This window comes from Salvelinus alpinus, chromosome 3 (genome assembly GCF_045679555.1).
Source record: "Salvelinus alpinus chromosome 3, SLU_Salpinus.1, whole genome shotgun sequence".
NCBI lineage: Eukaryota > Metazoa > Chordata > Actinopteri > Salmoniformes > Salmonidae > Salvelinus > Salvelinus alpinus.
The window spans coordinates 21,256,282-21,279,525 of record NC_092088.1 but is presented as its reverse complement, the minus strand read 5'-3'; the positions used below and the strand labels follow the sequence as shown (position 1 = coordinate 21,279,525).

The window sequence follows — 23,244 nt, the reverse complement described above, 5'->3', positions numbered from 1 at the left end:
TTGTGCTAGGACTATCTGTTATGAATTCCCTGCCGGAGACTCTTAGCATACCATCTCACAGTCCTCTCAGAGACACAAACACTAACTTTCTAACCTTTGCAGTAGGCAACCTTCCCGCACTGGAGCCTAGCAGGCTAGGTTAGGGGTCATAATGTCATAAACTGTCCTTTTACACCTAGGGCCCTGGTCACTGATTGGTTGACAGGGTAGTTGTTAGGGCGGTTGCTAGCGGGCCAGACATCTGCCCATCTGTCACTTTTCAGTCTCCTTCAAGCAGTCACAGAGAGAGCAGCAAGCGCATAACAAATGTAATTTTTATTTGTCATATGCTTCTTAAACAACAGGTGTAGACTAACAGTGAAATGCTTACTTAGGGGCCCTTCCCAACAATGCAGAGAGAAAAAAGAGATATAGAAAAAGAATAAAGAGGAATAAATACACAATGAGTAACGATAACTTTGCTTTATACTCAGGGTACCAGTACTGAGTTGATGTGCAGGGGTATGATGTAATCTCTGTCCTGCACAACTGGACGAATTCATATCTCTGGACATGTGGGATGGTGTGCGTGTATAAAGTTGTGTATTTGTGTATATTATGGCCAGTTGTTCAGCAGCATGTCAGCTTAAATTTCCATATAGTCCTTTATCATTTATTACTGCTTTATTCTGATATCTGTGCATTCTTGCCCTGGTGTATTCATTAGGTATGTGTACATTCATTGCTTCTGTTTTCTCCTGTTACAGAACCACTAGCTTTCCATGTCCATTTCATTCCTGTGTGTGTCAATAAAGTATCCTTGTGTGTAACTCTGAGGTTGCCTCATTCCCATCTTACCCAGGGAGGTGCTAGCGGATCACAGACCAGCAAACACAGAGAGCCAGGTCGCTCTCTTTCACTGTCTGGGAGTGGTCTGAGTAGGAGGGAGGGACGGACTGAAAATGAGCTGTTATGATGTCACCAGGCAGGACAAAATTCCATCCCACGAAAACAGGCAAAAATTTGAGGTGGTCTTTTCAAACGGCTCCATCACTAACTAAAAGGGCATTATGATAATTTTCACAATATTATTCCCACCTCAGTGTGGAAATGTTTTTCTGCACTGGGCCTTTAACTGTTCATGTTTTTACTGTTTACGTGTTTTATAGTGGTAGTGCATTGGGGTGCAATTATCATATGATGGCTGCAGCTTCTGTGGTCAACACATCGTAGAGATATAGTCCCACAGTGGCGGTGCCATAATACCCATGAAACCTAGCTGTCAAACAGGGAAATGGTTCCAATTGTTATTCCACCCTTAACTTTTTCCCATAGGGGATTTTTAGAAACAATTAAAATAAGGGCTGTGTTTCGTGTAGTTGCAAATATTGATAACAGTCACCTTGTCCTAGAGAGATTTACACGGTTATCAAAACGTCAGACCAGGGTAAGCCTACATGAAACACAGCCCTTATTTTAAGTGTTTCTAAAATCCCCTATGGGAAAAATTTATGGTGGAAAAAAGATTGGAACCATTTCACTGTTTGACCGCTAGGTTTTATGGGTATTATGACTCATACTGTGGTACTCTATTGGAAGCCTACTTATTCAGAGCATCTTGCAACTTTGGATGAAAGGACATTCTGCTCTCAAACTGTCCAGCAGTTCTATTTCCAGAGCCTGATATTTCTAGAGCCTTCTATTTCAAAATAAGCCAATTTGTAAAATAAATTGAAAATAAACCTATTTGTAAGAAGCTAGAAGCTGTGAAAGGTTGTGGGTGCGTCAATTCTCTAGTCAGAAGCCCCTCCCCTCCTCCGACTTTTTATTGGATGGTAAATCAACCCCTTTGGTGTCCTATTGGCTGCAGGTTTTCACGGAGCCTGTTCTTTAGTGCAATCAACACTGGAACAGAAGGAGCACTTGTAGTAGCCCTATTTTTCTTTTCCAATGCGATTTACTGAAAACACCAACGATGAAATTCGTGAGATTTATAATGAAAAATGCTACATTGGCCAATGTGCCTAAACATATAGAACATTTTGCAAAATTTTCGCCGTCACCACTCTCTATGAAACAATTTCTCGATTTTGGTGAGTAGCCCTTCAATGTTGTGCTACCATGTTGGACAACTGACAATTATTTAATGCAATATGTAACATTGAGCTGAGGCAATGCAATTAAATTGGAGTTTAATCGTGCTCTTGTTGTGGAGCGACATAGGCGGCTAGTGTGATTTATGACTTTGCACCACTTTGAATGGTCAGCTTCAGAGAGATTATTGTTTTGAATGACAGATACAAGACTATGCTTGTCTTGGCATGTACGCATTTGTTTCAGTTTACTCTACTGGGCGAAATTCCTGGATATTTTGGTCTGCCTTTCCTAGACTAGGCTACTTCATAGTGCTGAGTATTGCGTCAGCATTTGTAGCAAACTCCCATTTAACTGCTAGTCAGAAGCAATGTTCCCTCTAATTGTTTTCACCGCTGAGCAAATGTCACTTATGCTGAGCGCAAACTTGAACGTTGTGAAAAACTCAGGAACTTCCAGCGCGCGTTTACTGTGAACACCGAGTCTGTACCCGCTTTAAGTTAGGTTTAAGTGGCCAAGTAGGCTACTTCATCATAATGTGGGTCTACCATCAAAAACAATGGAGAAAATGCATCCCATAACATTAACATGGAAATGGCTGTTCTATCACACAGCCTACCGTAGCAGCCAATGTGTGTGGTGTTAAATGTGGGCCTACATTCCATGAGACTTGGGAGAAAAAAAATGCAGGGCTTGACATGAACCTGTTTATCCACTTGTCTTTCAGATAGAGCTGAAAATGTTTGATGCAAGTATACACTACTAAATAAAATGCATATTTATTCCCGTACCATTTATTAGAGAATCAGACATTATGCCATCCTGCCTATTGGCTACATAGCTTATTCAAGCCTGTCTCAAAATACCACACTGCTTCTTTAAGACAAAAACTGCACAGTTTGCAGCTCTCCCTTTGATCTCAGAACAAGCCCTTTTGCTCATGTTGTTAACACAGTCCAGTTCAAAGTGAATGGCACAGATCCATATTTGGCAATGGTCTATTTGCATATAGTCCTAGTGCAGCTCTGATTGGTTATGCCGCACCGGGCTGAGTCGTGTGTCAATGCAATAGAATCCTACACCGATGCGTTCTGCCTACAACAAAATCTCTTGTATAGTTTTGTTTCGGGATGTTGCATTGAAAGTGGCTAATATTGAGTTGATTTGATCACAATTGCCACAGCAAAGGGAAATGATTATAGTGTTAAAAGGGAGAGCTGTAGAACAGTGGTCACCAACCTTTGAATCGATCACTTTTAGTCAAAATGCAAGCAGAGATCTACCGTTCAGATTTTGTTTGACTTAAATGTAAGGCTATACAACATTAACCAATTAAAAACAGTACTGTAGCAATGAGGTTTGTGCAGTAAGCTATAGGCCCAATACATTTTCACCACGTTGACTTTGCTTGAATTTCCCTGCCAATGCATTGATTGGGCCATTAATAAAACATTTCAACATTGAGGTAGTCTATATGATCACACCGGTAATAGATCCGTTGTTGTACTACTTGAGGAACAGATGAGTGAGCATACATTTTTAATTGTTTGCTTTTTATTTAAATGGGCTGATGTGCCTGCATCAGCTGGTCAGTCTCAGCTGAGGGAGAGCGCAGCAGACTGAGTGTCTGCTTCTCAACATCCCTCTGCTCTCCATTTCCTCCACTGACACTGACCAAAAAGGAACACCGTCTTCCAGCTGATGGCGAAACTCGAGTCGCGCCACATTACAGCTGCCTCATGCACAAATTCAGGTTGTTACTCTTATGAACAGAGAAATATTCCTTGATATTAAAAAGACCCAAGCCGCTAATAATAACAACAATGCAAGCCTATAGATACTTTCCTACTCATTCATTACTGCTGCACTGCTTGTTTGTTCCCTGAGTGGAAATAAGAGCCTGCATTTTATGGCTTATAGAAGTGTTGAATACAAATTGTTGACAGTGCTGAGTAAGAACTCAAAACAGCAGTTTGTTGACCGTCTCTGTCTAGTCATGGTTTAATGTTTTGAAATCTCACAGTAATAACATTGCTTTAGCTTTCTCGTGATCGACTGGTTGGGGACCACCACTTCTCTTCGTGGGCTGATATTTCTGCGCGTCAGTCCTGGGGGAACTGTGCGGTAGTCTCAGGGCTACAGCGTGCCCACACACAGCTTAGAGGGAACTTTGGTCAGAAGTAAACTAATCAGAAGAATGCTTTTCTCTCCTCAACAGCACTTCCAACAATTATCTTTATGGATTCATAATTTGGCACAAAAACACTGACATTATTTCCTATTGTAGCCTACCTTATGTATAATTTCCCCTACTAGAAATGTATAGAAGTTATTTAGCCAGGCTGCACTCTTTGCTCTGGGAGACCTTGTATCCTACACACTGGGCTCCTGTCATTGAAGGCTAGTACGTCCCTAGCCCAACCGGGTAGCAGATGTTGCTATTATTCCTTTACGTCGTATTTGCCATCTGCCTCAGGAGGGATTACTGGGCCCCAAATCTGTCAGCGTTTGTCTTTTTTTATTTGTATTTTTTTACAATCACCAAGCGAGGAGTTTTTGTATTGATGTCAGTGAGTGTCAAATTTGGTTAGGAAATAATGGCTGCTTTGCTACAAAGAAGTGTTGTAATGCTTAGGTTGTTTTTGAGTGTACTGATAAGTAGGACACATGACCTCCCGGCAACTTTGAGGACACACTAAGTTGTGACCGCGTATCTGCCCTCATTGGCTAGACTGGTCCAATCTGATCTTGCCTCCCAACTGCCTTACATTTTGAGATGTTGTTTTTCATCGTTGGAGCGGCCACTTGAGTATCTGGTCAATATGATGGATATTCTGTGTCCAACTGGAGTCTATGCAGCCAGCTATACCCCCTTTTCTCTGCAATTTCGTGATATCCAATTACGATCTTGTCTCATCACTGCAACTCCCCAACGGGCTCGGGAGAGTCGAAGGTCAAGTCATACATCCGCCGAAACAAACCGCACTTAACACCCGCCTGCTTAACCCGGAAGCCAGCCGCACCAATGTGTCGGAGGAAACACTGTTCAACTGACAACCGAAGTCAGCCTGCAGGCGCCCGGCCCGCCTCAAGGAGTTCATGGATCTTCTATATCCGGGTTGCATCCGGTTTACACGGCCCAACTTCACATGTGTGCACAAGCACTCCGTGCGCACAGGGAGCAGTGACAGTCATCCAAAAACCTGGCAGACATTGGATAAATATAAAATGTGAGTTAAAAAAAAGTCTCAGCAACAATGTTTTGAATAATTCAATGGCTGTTTTGTGCATAAAGGTGATGACTAAAGTGTCTTATTAGGAATTTTCTAGTCTGACTTCTCTGTGGCAGTCTATGGAAATTGTCTTTCTGGGCTGGGTGTTAAACTGCAGTACCAAAGCAAGACTGTAGGAGAAGACTGCTGCAACCTGATTGTCTGTCTGAAGTTTTTTTTCCAGTGGCTCGCCATTTAAGCTAGTACAACTTTTCCAGAGTTTCACCGAATTCACTCCATATTCGGTGCGCTGCCATCTAGGATCACGCAGTAATCTCGTGGTGAGAGCTACAGAGTATGGTGACTAGGGAGTGAGCTTCGGGAAATGTAAAAGCTGATTTTTACCATAGTTCACACATTTTAGCGACTGGTAAGGCATTCTGGATTATAGGCAAGCCTTCGGTGACAGGAAAAGTTTATCGAACCAGAGGGCTGGTAAATAGGTTTATGTTTTAGGAATACAGGATGTATCCTTCAGCGACAGGAGCCCATTATGTACAGGTCTCCCAGAGCAAAGAAGCTAGGCCTGCCTGCCTCTACTTTATTATTATTATTTTTTCCCAGGTTCCACCAATGCATGCGAGAAGACATCATTTGTCTTTTTGAGACAAGAGCTACCTGTGCGACTATCTAACATCATGAAGGAGATCAATTTGCTACCTGACCGATTGCTTACAACCCCATCCGTGCAGATGGTGCAGAGCTGGTAAGGGTGATTATTCTGTAAGTGTAGTTAAGTTTGAGGGTGATACTGAATAGTTTGTTTAGATCAAGTTTTATATTGTTTCATTCACTTTTTTGAAAATGTAGTTCATATAAGCTATTTATGTTTTCCCCTCCTGAGTTTCTGCAGTGGGCTTTGCATCGGGAAAGACACTAATATAGGGAAAGCACTGCTGTTTAAAGAAAATAAAACTATTTCCATAGACTTAAGGCCTATATCTAAAAACCATGTTGGCCCATTCGTCGGCCTTTGTATTCAGATCACACATTTGCAAATATTGTTTGAAAATTCATATGACAAGAGGGTGACAACTTTAAGTTTACCAGTAAACTACCAGAATTTTGTTATTACACTTTGTCATTTAGCAGAGGCTCTTATCCAGAGCGACTTAGTTAGGGCATTAATCTTATTAAGGGGGGGGTGTTCGGATGTTTTGGGGAAGATGGGCAGGGGCTCTGCTGTCCTAGCTTCAGTGGGAAGCTGGTTTCACCATTGGGGTGCCAGAGCTTGGACTGGGCTGAGCTGGCGCTGCTCTCCCGTTGGGGTGGGAGGGCCAAGAGACCTGAGGTGGCAGAACGGAGTGTTGGGGTGTAGGGTTTGAGCTTAGACTGAAGGTAGGGAGGGGCAGTTCCTCTTGCTGCTCCATAGGTAAGCACCATGGTCTCACATCCACTGTGAGTTTTGACTGGAAGTCAGTGGAGTGTGTGGAGGAGCATGGTGACCTAAGAGAACTTGGGAAGGTTGAAAACCAGGTGGGCTGCCGCGTTCTGGATAAGTTGCAGGGGTTTGATGACACAAGCAGGGAGCTCAGCCAACAGTGAGTTGCAGTAGTCCAGGCGGGAGAGGACAAGTGCCTGGATTAGGACTGTGAGGTAGGGTTGTACTTTACGGATGTTGTAGAGCATGAACCTGCAGGAGCGGGTCACTGCTTTGATGTTTGCAGAGAATGACAGGGTGTTGTCCAGGGTCACGCCAAGGTTCTTTGCACTCTGGGATGGTGACTCGAGTTGTCAACCGTGATGGAGATGTCTTTGAGCGGGCAGGCTTTCCCCGGGAGGAAGAGCAGTTCCATCTTGTCAAGGTTGAGCTTGAGGTGGTGGGCCGACATCCAAATTGAGTTCTGCCAGGCATGCAGAGATGTGTGTCGCCACATGGGTGTCAGAAGGCATAGCAATGATAGGCGATACCATGTGAGGATATGACGGAGCCGAGTGACTTGGTGTATAGAAAGAGGAGAGGTTCTAGAACCAAGCCCTGGGGGACACCAGTAGTGAGAGTATGTGGTGCAGACACAGATCCTCTCCACGTCACCTGGTAGGAGCGGCCTGCCAGGTAGGATGCAAGCCAAGAGTGTGCAGAGCCTGAGACGCCCAGCCCTGAGAGGGTGGAGAGGAGGATCTGATGGTTCACGGTGTCGAAGGCAGCGGATAGATCTAGGAGGATGAGAACAGTCAGCTTTGGCAGTGCGGCGAGCCTCCGTGACACAGAGCAGTCTCGTTTGAGTGACCCGTCTTGAAGCCTGACTGGTTAGGGTCAAGAAGATCGTTCTGAGAGTTGAGGGGATGGGCTCGAGCGGGCAGGTTGTCAGGCGGCCAGACCTCACTAGTAACAGGATGTCATCTGGACAGAGAGGGGAGAAAGAGGTCAAGGCGTGTGGTAGTTCTGTGTGAGTGAGACCAGTGGACTCAATGTGAATTTTTCAAAGTGGTAGACAGTCGTCCGGAGGGGGAAGGGTTGGAGGACTGAGGTGAAGGTGGAAAAGAGTTTCCTAGGGTTAGAGGCAGCTACTTGGCTTTCAGAGGAAGAGAAGCTGGAGAGGACAGAGTGAAAGGATAATAGGACCTCTGGAAGTTTAGTTTTCCTCCATTTTCGCTCAGCTGCCTGCAGCCATGTTCTGTAAGCTCGCAATGAGTCACTCAGCCACCGCGCATGAGGGGAGGGGCGGGAGGAAAGGCGAATAAACTCTTAAAGACCTAGTAATATTTTACATCAATAAAATATTAATCGTCACCTAATAAGGTGTCTCGTCTGAAAGTTGTAAATTCTTGGTTATCTCCACGAACCCTGGCTAACAAGTTGAATCAGCAATACAAAATTGGGTTTATTTATTTACTAAATACCTAACTAATCACACAGAATTACATATTCACAGAATGAACCATACATTGATTACAAATGACGTCATAAAGGAAAACGTCCCTAGCGGATGGAGCAGATATGACAGCTGGTTACACAAAGGAAAGGGGGTTGGGTTTGAGTACAAGAGCGGGAAGACTGAGGAACAAAGGGAGAAGCTGTGCTATCGTAAATACAGTATCCTATGCATTCTAAATTACCGCCCATTTGGAAAAGGAAAATGCAATAAATATTTACTCTGAGCTGCGCTTCAATAGGTTGGTGGTAGATGGAAGGCCGTGTTGCCCAACAGAGTCGTTTGTCCTTTGAAGAGTGTCTCTGGTGGTGAACGGGATACTCTCTGTCCTCTCCTAGCCCACGTTTACAGCGGCCGCTGCTAACTCAACGGCTAGGAGGTATCACTTCTGTAGTGAATAAGAGTTCAAAGTTCATACCATTCGCAACCAAAGCTCACGCTGAGGTTAGCTTAGTTCTGTAGTTGACATGTTAGGACGACGGTCAATACGTTGAAAAGGACTATCGTCCTCGGAACAGAAGGTTACATTTTCATCAAGGGCTTATATAGTGGAGGGAGAGAAGGGTGTGTTTCATAGTTTATAACCCATGTCTCTTCAGAGGCGGGCCACTGTAGAGCAGAGCTCTAATCTTATGAAAACCCAATTCTCTCATTTGGAAGCTAAAATTACATTTAATCTTTTCACATAGTTTCATTTAAATTGCATTTAAATTGCACAACAATTCCATGTGAATCTGATAACTATAATGTGTAGACTTTCCCAGATCCAGTTTGTCGTACTGTCATCAGTCATAATGTCTCAGATGACAACTGAACTGACATCATATTCATTAAGTACCAACGCATATTTTCAACTGGTTCTATTACCGAAATATGTTTCCTTTCCCTCCACTTGTTTGATGTTCCCAGACTCTATGTTTAACAAAGGCTATTGTAGAGTCAGAGAGAGGGATGGGAGAAAGGTATTTATGGGGATGGGGGGGGGGTCATAAGCCTTTACCCACAGGCCAAAGTCATGACAGAGTCAAGCTCAAACTCTAAGGACACATGGTGGGCAATGGATGACAATGCTAAGCTTGAGTGGACAAGTGAGTGACAGCATGGAATTAAAATGAGATGGACAGGTGAGCGAGAGAAGAGAATCTCCACTTAAGAGAAATAAGTGGACCTGTGCCACCACTGCGACGACCAGATGCTCTCAGAGAGAACAGTCAGATGAATAAAGAGCAGCTGGAGTAGCAGTGTTCTCTGGGGTGATCCAGGTCTCCGTCTGGGCCAAAAAATTCAAGGGACTGAAGGTCAGCATAGGCTGAGTTGAGCTCAGCGTTCTTGACCGCAGATCGGCAGTTCCAAACACTGCCAGAGACCCTGAATTCCAAATGGGTTGTGCGATCAGGGTACACTAAATTACAAGGGTTGCAGCCAAGGAGTGGGGACTGGAGTGTCTATAAAGCCTACAGGGAGCGGTGCAAACGGGTATAGAAAACACACATAGTTGCCAAAGCTACAAAAGAGCAACATTTGAATCTGTAAATAACTAGGTAAGATACTCAAGTGAGTGGTGTGGACCCTTCCTCTCTTTCATTCCTCGAACTCAGTAAAACAGTTTTTGTTTCGGCAACGGTCTGAGTTTTGCGACAAACCTGAGAAACCAGGGGATTGCTTAGCAGAGGTGGAGAGCACGCCTCCCTGTACTAGTTGCTGATTGCCTAGTAGAGGTGAAACCACTCCCCCTCCAATACAGCCACTGATTACCTTGATCCTGGTTGAAGTGTCAACAACTATCTGCAAATGATGCAGTTCACACTCCATGTAGGCCACTGGGAAGACAGGCAGCACTTAAAGTAGATGGTCCCAGCTAGCAAAAACACAGTACTATATCACAACAGATAAAGGCAAAAGAAAGTATACTTATCACTTCTGGTTATATCAGGAGTCCTCTAGCTATAGAATGAACATTTTTCAAGGATTTTATGTAATCTATCACAAGACATCACGTGGCTCTTTTGGGTACTTCAGATTATCCTTGGCCCTGTTAAATATTTACATAAGGTTTTTAAATAAGAAATAGAATGACAAAGCGGATGTAAAACATTATCCTAAATATAAGCTATCAATGTATTGAATACCATTTGGTGTTTTAATATGAGGGTTTCAGCATGAAATATCCTTTAATTTATTTTACTATGTCAATATGCATATGTTAATGTTTTGACGTCAAACTGGTGGCAGTTGTGAAAAAAGTCAGTAGTTGGAAGAGTTGCCGAGTTAATTGAAAATGCCATTGTTGATTAGATGCTTTCTTATCTAGGCTATTTTCTCTTGAACCATATGGTCTGTCTACTAGAAACTCATGGATGATATGGACACTGATGAATGAATACTATATATGAATACATTTTTTTAAAGTTCTTCACGTATAAATGACCAAAATGAAAATAGATTGCCATTGGTTTTCTGTTAATTAATGAAGATTCTGTGAACTTTGGTAAATTACCGGTAGCTTTGCAACCCTAGTTATAAGCTGTATTGCTGCAGTTAAACATATACACCACACTACTCAGGAATAACGCAAACTGAAAAATGTGTTTTCAGGTATGTCCAGAGCTTGATGGAAATCCTGGAGTTCTTGGACAAGACTCCTGACAACCACAGTGTCCTGGATGAGTAAGTCCTCAATCACCTTTGACAGCCAGGTAGGCCCTCTCAATCTATCTCATGCTGTTTGTCTTAGTCGCCTTTTATCCACTAGGTTTGTGGACACCCTGGTGAATATCAGAAACAGGCACAATGACGTAGTGCCCACCATGGCACAGGGCGTCATTGAGTACAAGTCGGTGTTCGGCCAGGACCCAGTGACCAACCAGAACATTCAGTACTTCCTGGACCGTTTCTACATGAGCCGTATATCTATCCGCATGCTTATCAACCAGCACAGTGAGTACAGATGTCAGTCCACTAAGTTATCCATTCTTTTATAGACAATTGTCGGCCATTTTGAAACTGACTCATTTCCACTCATTGGACTCTCTGTAGCTCTTGTCTTTGATGGAGCAACGAATCCACTTCACCCCAACACAATAGGGAGCATCGACCCTCACTGTGATGTCTCAGAGGTGGTCAGAGGTAGAAAATAATAATTAATGGCTCTTTAATGTGGTTTTGAGCTGTCATAGATTATATAGACTTGTAATATCCTATGGGTGAACCAAACAGAGCAAATTTCTCTTGTACCCAAACACCCTTATTGTGTCATTTCATGGTGTTGTATTTTTCCAGATGCTTACCAGAGTGCCAAGTTGGTGTGTGATCAGTACTATCTGAGCTCGCCAGACCTGATGCTGCAAGAAATGAATGGTAAGAACCAAACCAAGAGTAACTAATCATCTATTCCACTGATATCACCTATGACGCATGCATGTAGATGACCATTTTATGCTCATTTGGGAATCTTGGATGAAATTGTCTGAGCGCCACCGCTGTGTGTACCAAGAATCTCTGCCGTCTGGACCTGAGGGCCTAGTAATTATTCCAGCGAGGCAAAAGTAATGGATAAGTGGCGATGGCTGGCTGGCTGCCTCGAACAATATTGACACTGTGACTAAACTCCCCTCTCTTCCCAGAATAATCAAAATGGATGTCAACAGAATCTGTCAATGACGCTTTACATCCTAATGGCTTTTGTATTTTAATTATACTGCAGATGTTTTATTCATTTATTCTCTTTTGCTTTACCCAGTCAACAACCGGAAACAACCTATAAGCATTGTCTATGTGCCCTCCCATCTCTACCACATGTTGTTTGAGCTTTTCAAGGTATGGTAGAACCTGCATTAAAATGTATTCTTAGATCGAAGATGTTAGTCACTTGTGAATGTGAATCTTACGTTGTCTATTGGTCCATTTTCCAGAATGCTATGAGGGCCACAATTGAGAACCATGAATCCAGCAACAGGCTACCACCCATTCAAGTCATGGTGGCCATTGGAGGAGAGGACCTGTCAATTAAGGTACAGTATGTTAGTGAATTGTATTGCTATGTTTAAAAACATTACAATTGCCACTATTCCTAATTAATACCATTGTCAAACTCACAAGTGCTAATGAATTGACTATATCTTCATTTTATTTGTCTCCACCCCTCCCCCCAAAATCCTTATTTAAAGCTGTTATGTAAGATTTTGACTCTTAATTCTGTTTCATGTTAAACCAAGCTGCTAATCCCAGATTAGGTTAACAGGATTGGGTCTCCATTGACTTCCATACTAAGAGCCCATTAACCTTGTCCTGCAGTAACTTGATCTCAGTACTGCTTGTTCTTTTGGTGAGCTGACCGGTGCACATGGGGAGTATTCATTACTCTGATTCTGTGGCAAAACGTTTCTTAAATGGAGAAGAACCTACCTGAATTTGTTCAATAGAAACTCAATTTGCTCTGTTTGGTTCTTAAATGTTTTCTGTAAGGAATATGCCCCTTGCAGTGAACTAAAACACAACAGAGGGAACTGAGTGGCCTTGTTGTGCAGTTACCTTGACGATATGCAGAATAGATGCCTTGGTTCGGCCTATCGTAAGGCAGGCTGTTGAATTCAAGCCAATGGCACGAGGGGCACCCTTCTTTCTGGCAGCATCTCCACCTTTTTTATGACTGGCCATTCCTCTAATGCCTGACTTTATTTATTTCTCTCTCTCTCTCCCCTACTTCTCTCCTTCACTCTCTGGCGATGCGTAGGTGAGTGACAGGGGTGGCGGAGTCCCTTTCAGGAAGATTGAGAATCTTTTCAGCTACATGTACTCTACGGCCCCCACACCAGAGAGGGGTGAGCACTCGCAGACCCCATTGGTGAGTGCCTCTCCTCTATTCTTTCACGGACCAGGTTCGTATTCAGGAGGGTGCAACGTACTGAACATTGCCGGTAGAAATGCTGTGAAGTAGAGCTGACATGATTCCTTACTCTACATGTCAGAGAGGCATGTCTGTCCTACACAATACATTTCTATCCGAACTTTCCAAAACACCCATGTTTATCAGACTATTGAAGCAGCCATGGTTTAGAGCCGTGTCGTCTCCTCTCCAGGCTGGCTTTGGCTACGGCCTGCCCATCTCCCGGCTCTACGCTCAGTACTTCCAGGGAGACCTGCAGCTCTACTCTATGGAGGGTTACGGCACTGACGCTGTCATCCACATGAAGGTAAGCTACATACTGAGACAATGGGACTCGTGTAATTGTCATTTAACTCGTCTGACTATGGATTCATTCGAATTTTGTATTTTCTTTTCATTTAGCAGACTCTCTTATCCAGAGCTACTTACAATTAGTGCATTCGTGTTAAGATAGCTAGGTGAGACAACACATCACAATCGTATCAATTACTTTTTTCCCTCGACAAAGTATTTATCAGCAAAGGCCGTGCTAGTGGGGAAAAGAGAAGTGATATTTCTTTCTTTTGGGGGGATGCTTTGAACACAAAATACAACTCGATCTCCTTCCCTCCACAGGCCTTGTCCACAGACTCTGTGGAGAGGCTCCCGGTGTACAACAAGACAGCTCTGCGGAATTACAAGGTTAGCCAGGAGGCAGACGACTGGTGTGTGCCCAGCAGAGAACCCCTGGACCTGACCATTTACAGGGTAGCCAAATGAGGATAATGTCGACACTACCCTGGTTAGATTGAGGCTCTGTATGCCAACCCCCGCCCCCAACAGCCAAGGCAGACAGCCACCTAACCCCACCCACATATGACTGGATGTTGTTTTCCATCCTGGTTTTGGCATTGGCATGTTTTCTTGTTGTCCTCACAATGATGCCCTTCATGTTTTTCTTTTAGCTTAGATTGGGGATTTATGGAAGTATGGGGGGAGGGGGGTTGTGTAATTGTACTCATAAAAACATATAATCTTTGTTCACCTCCATGAGGGTTTTTATGGGAGTGCCAGATGTTGATGATGATTTAAAAAAATAGTCACACTAATTATTCTCCCAAACATTTAATGGGCATACAAACACAGTTGCTTTACCCATGAAATGTTTGGGAGCATAAGAATGTGTGGCTTTCTTTTTCTAGTTTACTCTCCGTTAACATCGTTAACTTCTATAAAAACATTTCTGGGTGTGCGTCAGCTTATGCCTTTTACTATCGCTCGATGTTGATAAAATACACATGGGAGGGTGTGCAGGGTAGTGAGGTCCCAATGTCATACTTCCTTTTGGGGGGAGAGATGTGGCAGGGTGGGTCTGAAGACCCAGATACTGTGCCCAGTATGTTATTGAGATGGTGTAGCGTGGGCGAGTGAGAATATGTAACACCAGGGTAGCGTTCAGTATGTTATGGAACGTTCAGGTAGAAACGTTGTGTAGAACAGCCAAGCCTTTCTATCATGTCGACTAGGGAATCTCTATACATAACATTTTCTATCTGCAACATTCAGAATGTTGCGTCCTTCTGAACCGGACCCAGGTTGAAAAGACAATCCAATGTGTTGGTTCTCCTCTCTGAGAGGATCTTTATGTACTGTAAACGGAAATGAGGTGTGGTAGAAGTCCTTAGATGAACCAGTACTGTAGAATAACTGAATGTCCTGGCGGGCATTAGACCTCCCTCGCTCTAATTCGCTGACGGTCAGAAAATGCCACCTTAGCCTTAACTGCGTCAGTCAAGTTTTCTTTACTTGAAACATGTACATTATTAACAATGTAGTATTCAATCTATGAGAAGGCTGCTAATGACTTACTAGTGCCATTGCATGGAGTCCCTTTATTTGATTCTAAAATAATATTACGTACTGTTCTACCATGTGTCTTGACGCCTTCATGAGTATTGGTCCTGATGTCTATATATTGATATCATCATTTCAAGTACATTTTCTCTTGCCAGTTCAATGGACAGGATTCAACTAACAAAAATGAGTTGGTCTGTTCAGTGTTGTGACTTTCTGTATTCCTGTGAACTCAAGCTGTAGAGCAATACATTGTGGATTTTTAACCCAAGTTCATTTGAAGTAAGACTGATGTACTTTGTGATAGGAAGCCAGTGTTCATCTTTTACGCACCGGCGTTCTATTGCCTGTGGCGAAGTTCATCAGAAGCTAGTTAAAACACGTCCCAAAGTACATGGTTCTTATTGTCTGTGACCCTTAAGGCTAGGCCAGTCACATAGGAGTATTTGATGCTGTGTATGTGATGGGAAAGATGCTCCCAGCCTGTCCGCTTTTATCAATTCCCTTTTATTTTGTAATAAACTCTATACATTTCTTCAGTTATTTTAAGTGTTATTTTTTTTAATTAAAATATTTTCTTCATTGACATTATTGTAAATGTGTAGTATTATTAAACCTATTTCAATGAGAAATGCTAGTTTTAATACTTCTGTAATGTAGTGCTGGTGACTGGGGCTTGAAGATAACGACAATATGACCCTGTACAGAAACAACCCCTAGCCACCAATCTCCAGGCATTTCATATAGACCTGAAATAATTGTTTCCACTTAGCCCTCTGAAGGGGTATGAATCATTTGTGCTATATGGTTTATTTAATCTATGTGTAAGGAGTCAAGGTTAGTGGCTGTTTCTTGTCCGGGCCCAGATAATCAGTGCGACATGTTTCTAGGCAGAAACCATTGTGTCTTGCCATTGGCTGGAACCAGCTCCATGACCTTTCAAGTTCAGTAACTCTACCTTGCCCTCATCACAGTATACATGTCCCTAGACATCTAGAATGTCACCCTGCATGTGCTTCTGTCAGTACCCTGACTCTCTTCTTTGACCTATTCCATCAGATAGCCTATTTAGAACAGCCATGTTATTTTCCACGATGACTTGGAGTTTAGTTTAAATAGAAGTGATTGACCCAGGTTGTAGTTAACCCAATGCCAAGTGTGGGAGAGCTGGCCTCTACAGGCAGCCCATAGTAAACAAAAAGCTCTCTCTGGAACAGCCATGGCTACTGTTAGTCCTTACACGGGACACTATCTTTAATAATGCAGCATCCTATGTGTAGCATGATCCTCAAAGTTTTTCATTTGACCTTACTGTAGCATAATGTTTACCTGACAACAGCTAGGCAGCCTTGACGTCAGAGCTGCAGGGATTTTTTGCAGGGACACCCTCGTCTTTGACTGAATGGAATCGAGGGTGGCCTAGTCAAGGAAAGTTTTACAGTTAGTCTCATGATCATTTCTTGAAATTCTACACATTTTGCTGTGACTTATGCCATGTTAAAATTATACAATGAGGGCCCCTGAAGGTCAGGGCCCCTGGGCACATGCCCTTCATGCCCGGTCGGTAATTCGGCCATGATTACAAGTTTAGATAGCTGGCTAATATACCAATTTTTTTGTTTTGTGAGTGACTGTCATCAAATTTTATTGGTCACATACACATGGTTAGCAGATGTTATTGTGAGTGTAGCGAAATGCTTGTGCTTCTAGTTCCGACAGTGCAGTAATATCTAACAATTCCATAACAGATACCTAATACACACATCTAAGGAATGGAATAAGAATATATAAATACATGGCTCAGCATTGACAGAGTGGCATAGGCTAAGATGCAATATATAGTATAGAAGACATATGAGAAGAGTAATGCAAGATATGTAAAGTGACTAGTGTTCCATTTATTAAAGTGGCCAGTGATTTCTAGTCTGTATGTAGGCAGCAGCCTCTGTGCTAGTGATGGCTGTTTAACAGTCTGATGGCCGTGCGATAGAAGCTGTTTTTCAGTCTCTCGGTTCCAGCTTTGATGCACCTGTACTGACCTCAGCTTCTGGATGGTAGCGGGTAAACAGGCAGTGGCTCGGGTGGTTGTTGTCCTTGATCTTTTTGGCCTTCCTGTGACATCGGGTGCTGTAGGTGTCCTGGAGGGCAGGTAGTTTGTCCCCGGTGATGCGTTGTGCAGACCCCACCACTCTGGAGAGCTGTGCTGTTGCCGTACCAAACGGGGATACAGCCCGACAGGATGCTATCAACTGTGCATCTGTAAAAGTTTGTGTATGTTTTAGGTGACAAGCCAAATTTCTTCAGCCTCCTGAGGTTAAAGAGGCGCTGTTGCGCCTTCACCACACTGTTAGTTTGTCCGTGATGTGTACGCCGAGGAACTTAACTTTCTACCTTCTCCACTAATGTCCCGTCGATGTGGATAGGGGAGTGCTCCCTCTGCTGTTTCCTGAAGTCCACGATCATCTCCTTTGTTTTGTTGACGTTGAGTGAGAGGTTGTTTTCCTCACACCACACTCCGAGAGCTTTATGATGAGCTTGGAGGATACTATGGTGTTGAATGCTGAGCTGTAGTCAGTAAACAGCATTCTTACATAGGTATTCCTCTTGTCCAGATGGGATAGGGCAGTGTGATGGCGATTGCATCATCTGTGGATCTATTGGGGTGGTAAGGAAATTGAAGTGGGTCTAGGGTGACAGGTAAGGTGGAGGTGATATGATCCTTGACTAGTCTCTCAAAGCACTTCATGATGACAGAAGTGAGTGCTACGTGGCGATAGTCATTTAGTTCAGTTACCTTTGCCTTCTTGGGTACAGGAACAATGGTGGTCATCTTGAACAGACTGGGATAGGGAGAGATTGAATATGTCCGTAAACACACCAGCCAGCTGGTCTGGGCATGCTCTGAGGACGCGGGTAGGGATGCCGTCTGGGCGGGAGCCTTGCGAGGGTTAACACGTTTAAATGTCATACTCGCGTCGGCCACGGAGAAGGAGAACCCACAATCTTTGGTAGTGGGCCGCGTCGGTGGCACTGTGTTTTTCATATTCATAAGAATAGGTGATTAGAATTAGAGCCATGAGATTAAAGTGGGATAGAGTCTTTTGTTCAATGCCCTAGGCCTAGTCTAAGAGTCTGGCAAGCCAGACCACCTGTGCCCTGGCTAAAGACGTCTGACGTGCATCCTAACAAAGAATAGGCAGTCTTGTTTATGACTGGGGGCATCCAACACAGACTAGTGACAGACGTCTGCTGTCAAGGACACACTTGCTGCAACATACTGTGCCTAGCTAGCATTCTTTGTGAGAGAACACTTGTCATCCACCTGACAACAACGTTGTGTGGGACAACTGAAAATTGAAAGAACTCTTCAATAGCACTAGTCTAAAAAGTGATGTTCAACTGCAGACTCAATGTGTTATTTCTATCAATTTATTATGTTTGTTTTTAGCTATGCCAGTTAATTCATCTTATCAGTGGCATAAAACAGTAAGATACCAAAGGAGGATGCATATTTGATATGTACAGTATAGCTGTATTGCTACGACCCCTATTGGGGTATCTTTGATACTGCAGTGTTGGCACAGCCCTAAATAGGCAGGGTTTATGACTTTGTGTCTGTGGTAAAAAGTGACGACCGGCCCCAAGGGGCCAGGGTTCCGGTCTAGAAGGACGGTTTGGACTGCTCCTACAGTCTTGCTTTAGTACTGCAGTTCAATTGAAGCCGGGCCCATAAAGCCAATTTCCATAGAAAGCCGCATAGAGAAGTCAGATTTGAAAATTCCTAATAAGACACTTTAGTCATCATCTTTGTGTACAAAACATCCTTTGAATTATTAAAATAACTGTCGATGAGGCCTATTGTTTTCCCATCACTAACAGCCGAAGATATTAACATTTTATATTCATCCAATGTTTACCATGTTTTTGGACAACGTGATGAAGTTATCGCTGCTTGCGCTGCTCCCTGTGTGCACTGAGTGTGAAGTTGGGCCGTCTAAACCGAATGCAACCTGGATATAGACGGTCCATCGATCGCATGAGTAGATCATGTTGAAATCAACGGTCGGACATCTTGGACGTAGTCTCCAGTTCTTTATTCCTCAGTGGCTGGGTCCCGTGTGGCTCGGTTGGTAGAGCATGGCACTTGCAATGCCAGGGTGGTGGGTTCTATTCCCTAGGGAGACCAGAACAAACAAGTAGGAAAATGTATGCACTCACTACTGTAAGTCGCTCTGGATAAGAGCATCTGCAAAATAAATTACATTTAAAATGTAAAAATGCCTGCACCTCTCAGTCTAGAATAGGACCTATTTTCTCAGTTATTACAGTGCTGAGTGCATTGCTGACATTTACGCATGTAAAAACTGGACATTTTCAATACAGAGGAAACGTGAAGTAGTACTACGTATTCAACATTTTCACACGTTAATCCAATCAATGTTTCAAGTATCATTGTTTTTCAATTCTAGGTTTAGCCCACAAATGATTGAATGGAAAATGCAGGTAGTGTTTTTAGATTCATACTGCAGCCTATGTCACCGCTCTTAGTTTTGCTGATGCTGAAAAAACATTATGCACACCCATGGCTCCAACCAATCATATCTTGCATGTGGTTTTCCCATGCATTGCCCCATTAGCTGCTTACACAAGCAACATGCCTCAAAACCTAAATCAAACAGAAAACTACTTGACAGGGAACCTTTTCATTTGAAGAGCCATTTCTGATTTTACCTTTCAGATCGGTGTATCGGGTTCATTTTATTTAATGGACAGCATATTCTTGGCTATATTGATCTATTATATTGATCTACCACTTAGTATCTGTTTTGTTCTGATTCCATTTTGAATCAGCCCCATTAGAATAAGTTTAAACTGTCCTGGTTGTCTGATATAATCAACACTGAAAGTTTCTTGCCCAATTCACCCCTGATTTTGTACCCCGATGAGGACCCGTTTTGACCCATGAAAAGTCCAAATGCAGTTCATGAATATGTATAGCCAACAACTTTTTCCCTGGGCCATTGTTGACCACACTGCATCCAAAACTGCTGATAGTAAGATCATTTCATGTACACGTCTGCATCTTGTCTGTGAAAAGTAACACCTAAACTTACTGAGTGGGTAAAATGCTGTTTAACTGAAGTCCTTAACTTCTCTTTTTTTGTTGTGACATTAGTCCATGTACATGGGTATATAAGTCCATCTGCGGACGGATTTTCAAGATGCTGACCTAACGGGGGGACACGTTTTTAAATTTCAATTGCTTTGTAGGGTTATATTATTTAAAGACAAATATCAGTTCCTGTACTGTTGGTACCATTTCAAATCCTTTAGGTGCATTACATGAATCATTTGCTTCATGATGCTGATATGTTCTGATATGTGCTGATTCAACACATTTGACAGAGGGATTTGACAGCCCTTATAGTTTCCCTAACTTTGGTATTCTAATCTACAGGGTCCCTCATCATTGACTTTGAGATGCAGTGTTTCCAGGTAAGAATATTTAGCCAGCATAATTTAAAACGAAATACCTTATATCTGATCACGCTCCTCTTCTAATTAATATGTGATTACCAGAACATTCATTTGGGAATAGCACAATATCTAAAAATTATCTTAGAAATGTATAATAATTGAAATAGTACTATCTTATATAATTGATTTGTCACTGTTATCCACAGATGATTGCGTTAGCTGTGGCTGTGTTCTTTGCTATGCTATCATCCTACACAGTGGGCTCGGTAGGGAATGCCAGTTCTGTGAGTATCAACTACTCAGAGTGATGTTCAAAAGCAGAGCAGATGGAGATTTGGAATATAGAAATCATACATTATGTATTAAATACGTTCTTCCCAATGTTGTTTACATCAGATGGAAGTTCCAAACCCTGCCTAATAATGAGATTGGCACACTGCTATAAGACTTCCAAAGGTTTGCCGAATGAATAACATTTTTTTTTTAATCTTAATTTTCCAGGTTGGGTTTAAGATTTGGAAGTTTGAGAATCAACCTTTGGTGATGCAACTTGCTGCTGTCTACAAGGTAATGCAATTTTTTTAACTTAAATTACATGTTTTAGAATTTTTTTCTATGATGTAGACTAAGAATCAATCTTTGCTTGCCCCTAACAATAATGCTGCGTAACAAGATTCATTATTTATTCATTGGTTATTGTCATATATAAAAAATAAAAAACATCTATTCAGGAAATGGAACACTTCAAATGTGAACAAACAAATATCAAGCAACAGCTGGAGGCCCTGAATCAGGTAAGGGATTTTCCACTTAATTAAGATCTATCTTTTGTGATATGATTTTGTGCTTCTTTAAACAGGCAGATTAGACTTTTTGTTTCTGTTTCTTCTTCCACAGATGCTGACAAGCCCTAAGAATGAGACTACAACAGAAATAGGTCAGTGAATGAAATTATATGATTATTAGTCCTTTACACACAATTACATTTCTATAACTTTTTTATGAAGATAATTTGTGCAGCTTGTTATGTAGTATACCTGTCTGACATTTACTGCAGTAGATTTCATTATTGTTGATAAGTAAAATTTGATCATCATTATAATGCTTGACAAGATATCCATATGACTAGCTTTAGTGTGAGCATAACTGGTCTATTGTTCCTTTCCTGTCTGGTCTCTGTCTATGTGATATCTCTGGTAGGCAGCACTTCTCTTGTTTACCCCCCAAACCATGGAGAGGAGGACATTGTGCGGTCATCAGAGGAAGAAGACTCCATGCGACCCTTCGATCCCTGCTTCCGCTACACCGTCCTGGACCAGCCCTGGAGGGCCACTAACACCAGCATCAAGAACAAGATGTGTGACCGCAACGTCAAGTGGCGAGGCTGGTACCGCCTGTTCTACAAGGGCAACAGTCTGCAGATGCCCGAGAGGTGTGTGCCCATGAACAAGTGTGGCACCCACGCCCCCCTGTGGCTGGCCGGGCCTCACCCGAAGAGGAGGGAAGGGATCGTCACCCGCAAGGTCTGCGGCCACTGGAACAAGAACTGCTGCGCTTTCAAGTCCACACCCATCAAAGTGAAGAAGTGCCAGGGCAATTATTACGTCTATAAGTTAACCAAACCGGCTACATGTCACCTGGCCTACTGTGCAGGTAAGATTGGTCTTTGTGAGCCAGTTTCCCAGACATAGACTAAGTGTAGTCCTAGACTAAAAGCATTTTCAATCGAGATTCTCCATTAAAAACGCCTTTTAGGGCAGGACTAGGCTATAATTTGTGTCTGGGAAACGGACACAATATGTATAGCTAGAACTCCCATTGTGGTAGTTTATGAGTGTTTTACAATTTGAACATGTGACACTTCCCCCCCCCCCTGTCAGATATCAACACCATTGTGTGTGGAAAGTGCAGGAAAAGCGAGACCTGTGTAAGTCGAGACAATATAAACTGGAGGTGTAAGAAGAAGCCAAGACGTGAGTAGTCATAAAACATTTTGAATTAACACAATCAAAATACATTTCCAAATGTCCATGCTGATCTCTGGTCATTTCCTCTCCTCCAGCCCTGAAGAGAAAAGTCCACTTCTTTGCCTCCTATCCTGGGCCCATCTCAGGCAAGGTGATCCGCATCAAGTACAGGACTGTCCTTGTGAACGTTGGGCAAGCCTTCAACCGGAGGACCGGGGTGTTCCAGGCTCCTGTCAAAGGAGTCTACCAGTTCTTCTTCTCCACACAGAGTGGGAAACATGGTGTCAAGACAGACCTATGGTTGGTGATCAATGGTTACTGGGTGGCTGTCTCTCACACCAAAATCAGTAGTCCCTCCACTGTGGGTAATCTGTCCACTTATATGACCTTTCTGCGCAGAGGGTCCCTGGTGTATGTGACCCAAGACTGTGGTAGCTCTTGGGCCACTGATTCATCCAATACCATCACATTTGGTGGGTCACTGCTTGTTCAGTCGAAGAGGTAGACTAAAGCCAATATGTGTCTGTTTTCATTTAGTATATGATTCTTATTTACAGATTTAATGGTGTTTCTGTCAAAACAGCGTTGCAGTTGAAAACACTTCTTCTAACATTGAATTATTTATTTTGGTCATTTAGCATAGTCTACACTCTTGTCCAGAGCAACTTACAGTCAGATGCATGGACATCAATCATTTGGCTTAAAATAAATACTGTATGTTGCTTCTGTAGTAAGTGAAAGTTTGCTTTAATTCAAAATGAAAACAATTTAGATTCTCAAGAGTTGAAATTAGGCAGTCTTAATGTAATTCTCAGATTGTTTGACATTTAATTTCCATATTTTGCTGACATTCGCAAAAG

The 23,244-nt window shown here is 42.8% G+C and overlaps 2 protein-coding genes across 5 annotated transcripts; both read left to right on the top strand.

The window, feature by feature from the left end:
* The first annotated feature begins 1,833 nt into the window (after window positions 1-1,833).
* Window positions 1,834-15,478, top strand: pdk2a (pyruvate dehydrogenase kinase 2a). 3 transcript variants are annotated; one of them, XM_071391948.1, is made up of 12 exons: window positions 1,834-2,072; window positions 5,910-6,051; window positions 10,817-10,888; window positions 10,974-11,158; window positions 11,258-11,347; window positions 11,501-11,578; window positions 11,961-12,037; window positions 12,133-12,231; window positions 12,954-13,064; window positions 13,300-13,413; window positions 13,509-13,564; window positions 13,722-15,478. In XM_071391948.1, the coding sequence occupies exons 1-11, from the start codon at window positions 1,955-1,957 to the stop codon at window positions 13,539-13,541; spliced, it is 1,119 nt and encodes a 372-aa protein (XP_071248049.1). In that variant the 5' UTR covers window positions 1,834-1,954; the 3' UTR covers window positions 13,542-13,564; window positions 13,722-15,478. The 3 variants fall into 3 exon arrangements, with proteins under 3 accessions (XP_071248049.1, XP_071248048.1, XP_071248050.1); XM_071391947.1 differs by lacking the exon at window positions 13,509-13,564; XM_071391949.1 differs by lacking the exons at window positions 5,910-6,051; window positions 13,509-13,564 and having other exon boundaries at window positions 2,011-2,072; window positions 10,817-11,158.
* A 3,902-nt stretch (window positions 15,479-19,380) lies between these two features.
* Window positions 19,381-23,114, top strand: LOC139570238 (uncharacterized). 2 transcript variants are annotated; one of them, XM_071391945.1, is made up of 9 exons: window positions 19,381-20,273; window positions 20,398-20,435; window positions 20,624-20,701; window positions 20,919-20,984; window positions 21,149-21,211; window positions 21,315-21,354; window positions 21,618-22,070; window positions 22,298-22,390; window positions 22,480-23,114. In XM_071391945.1, exons 2-9 carry the CDS (start codon window positions 20,421-20,423, stop codon window positions 22,887-22,889), a joined length of 1,218 nt encoding a protein of 405 aa, XP_071248046.1. In that variant the 5' UTR covers window positions 19,381-20,273; window positions 20,398-20,420; the 3' UTR covers window positions 22,890-23,114. The 2 variants fall into 2 exon arrangements, with proteins under 2 accessions (XP_071248046.1, XP_071248045.1); XM_071391944.1 differs by having other exon boundaries at window positions 19,382-20,435.
* Window positions 23,115-23,244: the final 130 nt, after the last annotated feature.

Coding starts and splice junctions, on each gene's coding strand:
- pdk2a (XM_071391947.1), top strand. CDS start 1,955: ATGAAATTCGTGAGATTTATAATGAAAAATGCTACATTGGCCAATGTG. Junction 2,073..5,909: donor GAAACAATTTCTCGATTTTG/GTGAGTAGCCCT, acceptor ATTTTTTCCCAG/GTTCCACCAATGCATGCGAG. Junction 11,348..11,500: donor TGTCTCAGAGGTGGTCAGAG/GTAGAAAATAAT, acceptor GTATTTTTCCAG/ATGCTTACCAGAGTGCCAAG.
- LOC139570238 (XM_071391945.1), top strand. Junction 21,212..21,314: donor AGCTGGAGGCCCTGAATCAG/GTAAGGGATTTT, acceptor CTTCTTCCACAG/ATGCTGACAAGCCCTAAGAA. Junction 22,391..22,479: donor GTGTAAGAAGAAGCCAAGAC/GTGAGTAGTCAT, acceptor CCTCTCCTCCAG/CCCTGAAGAGAAAAGTCCAC.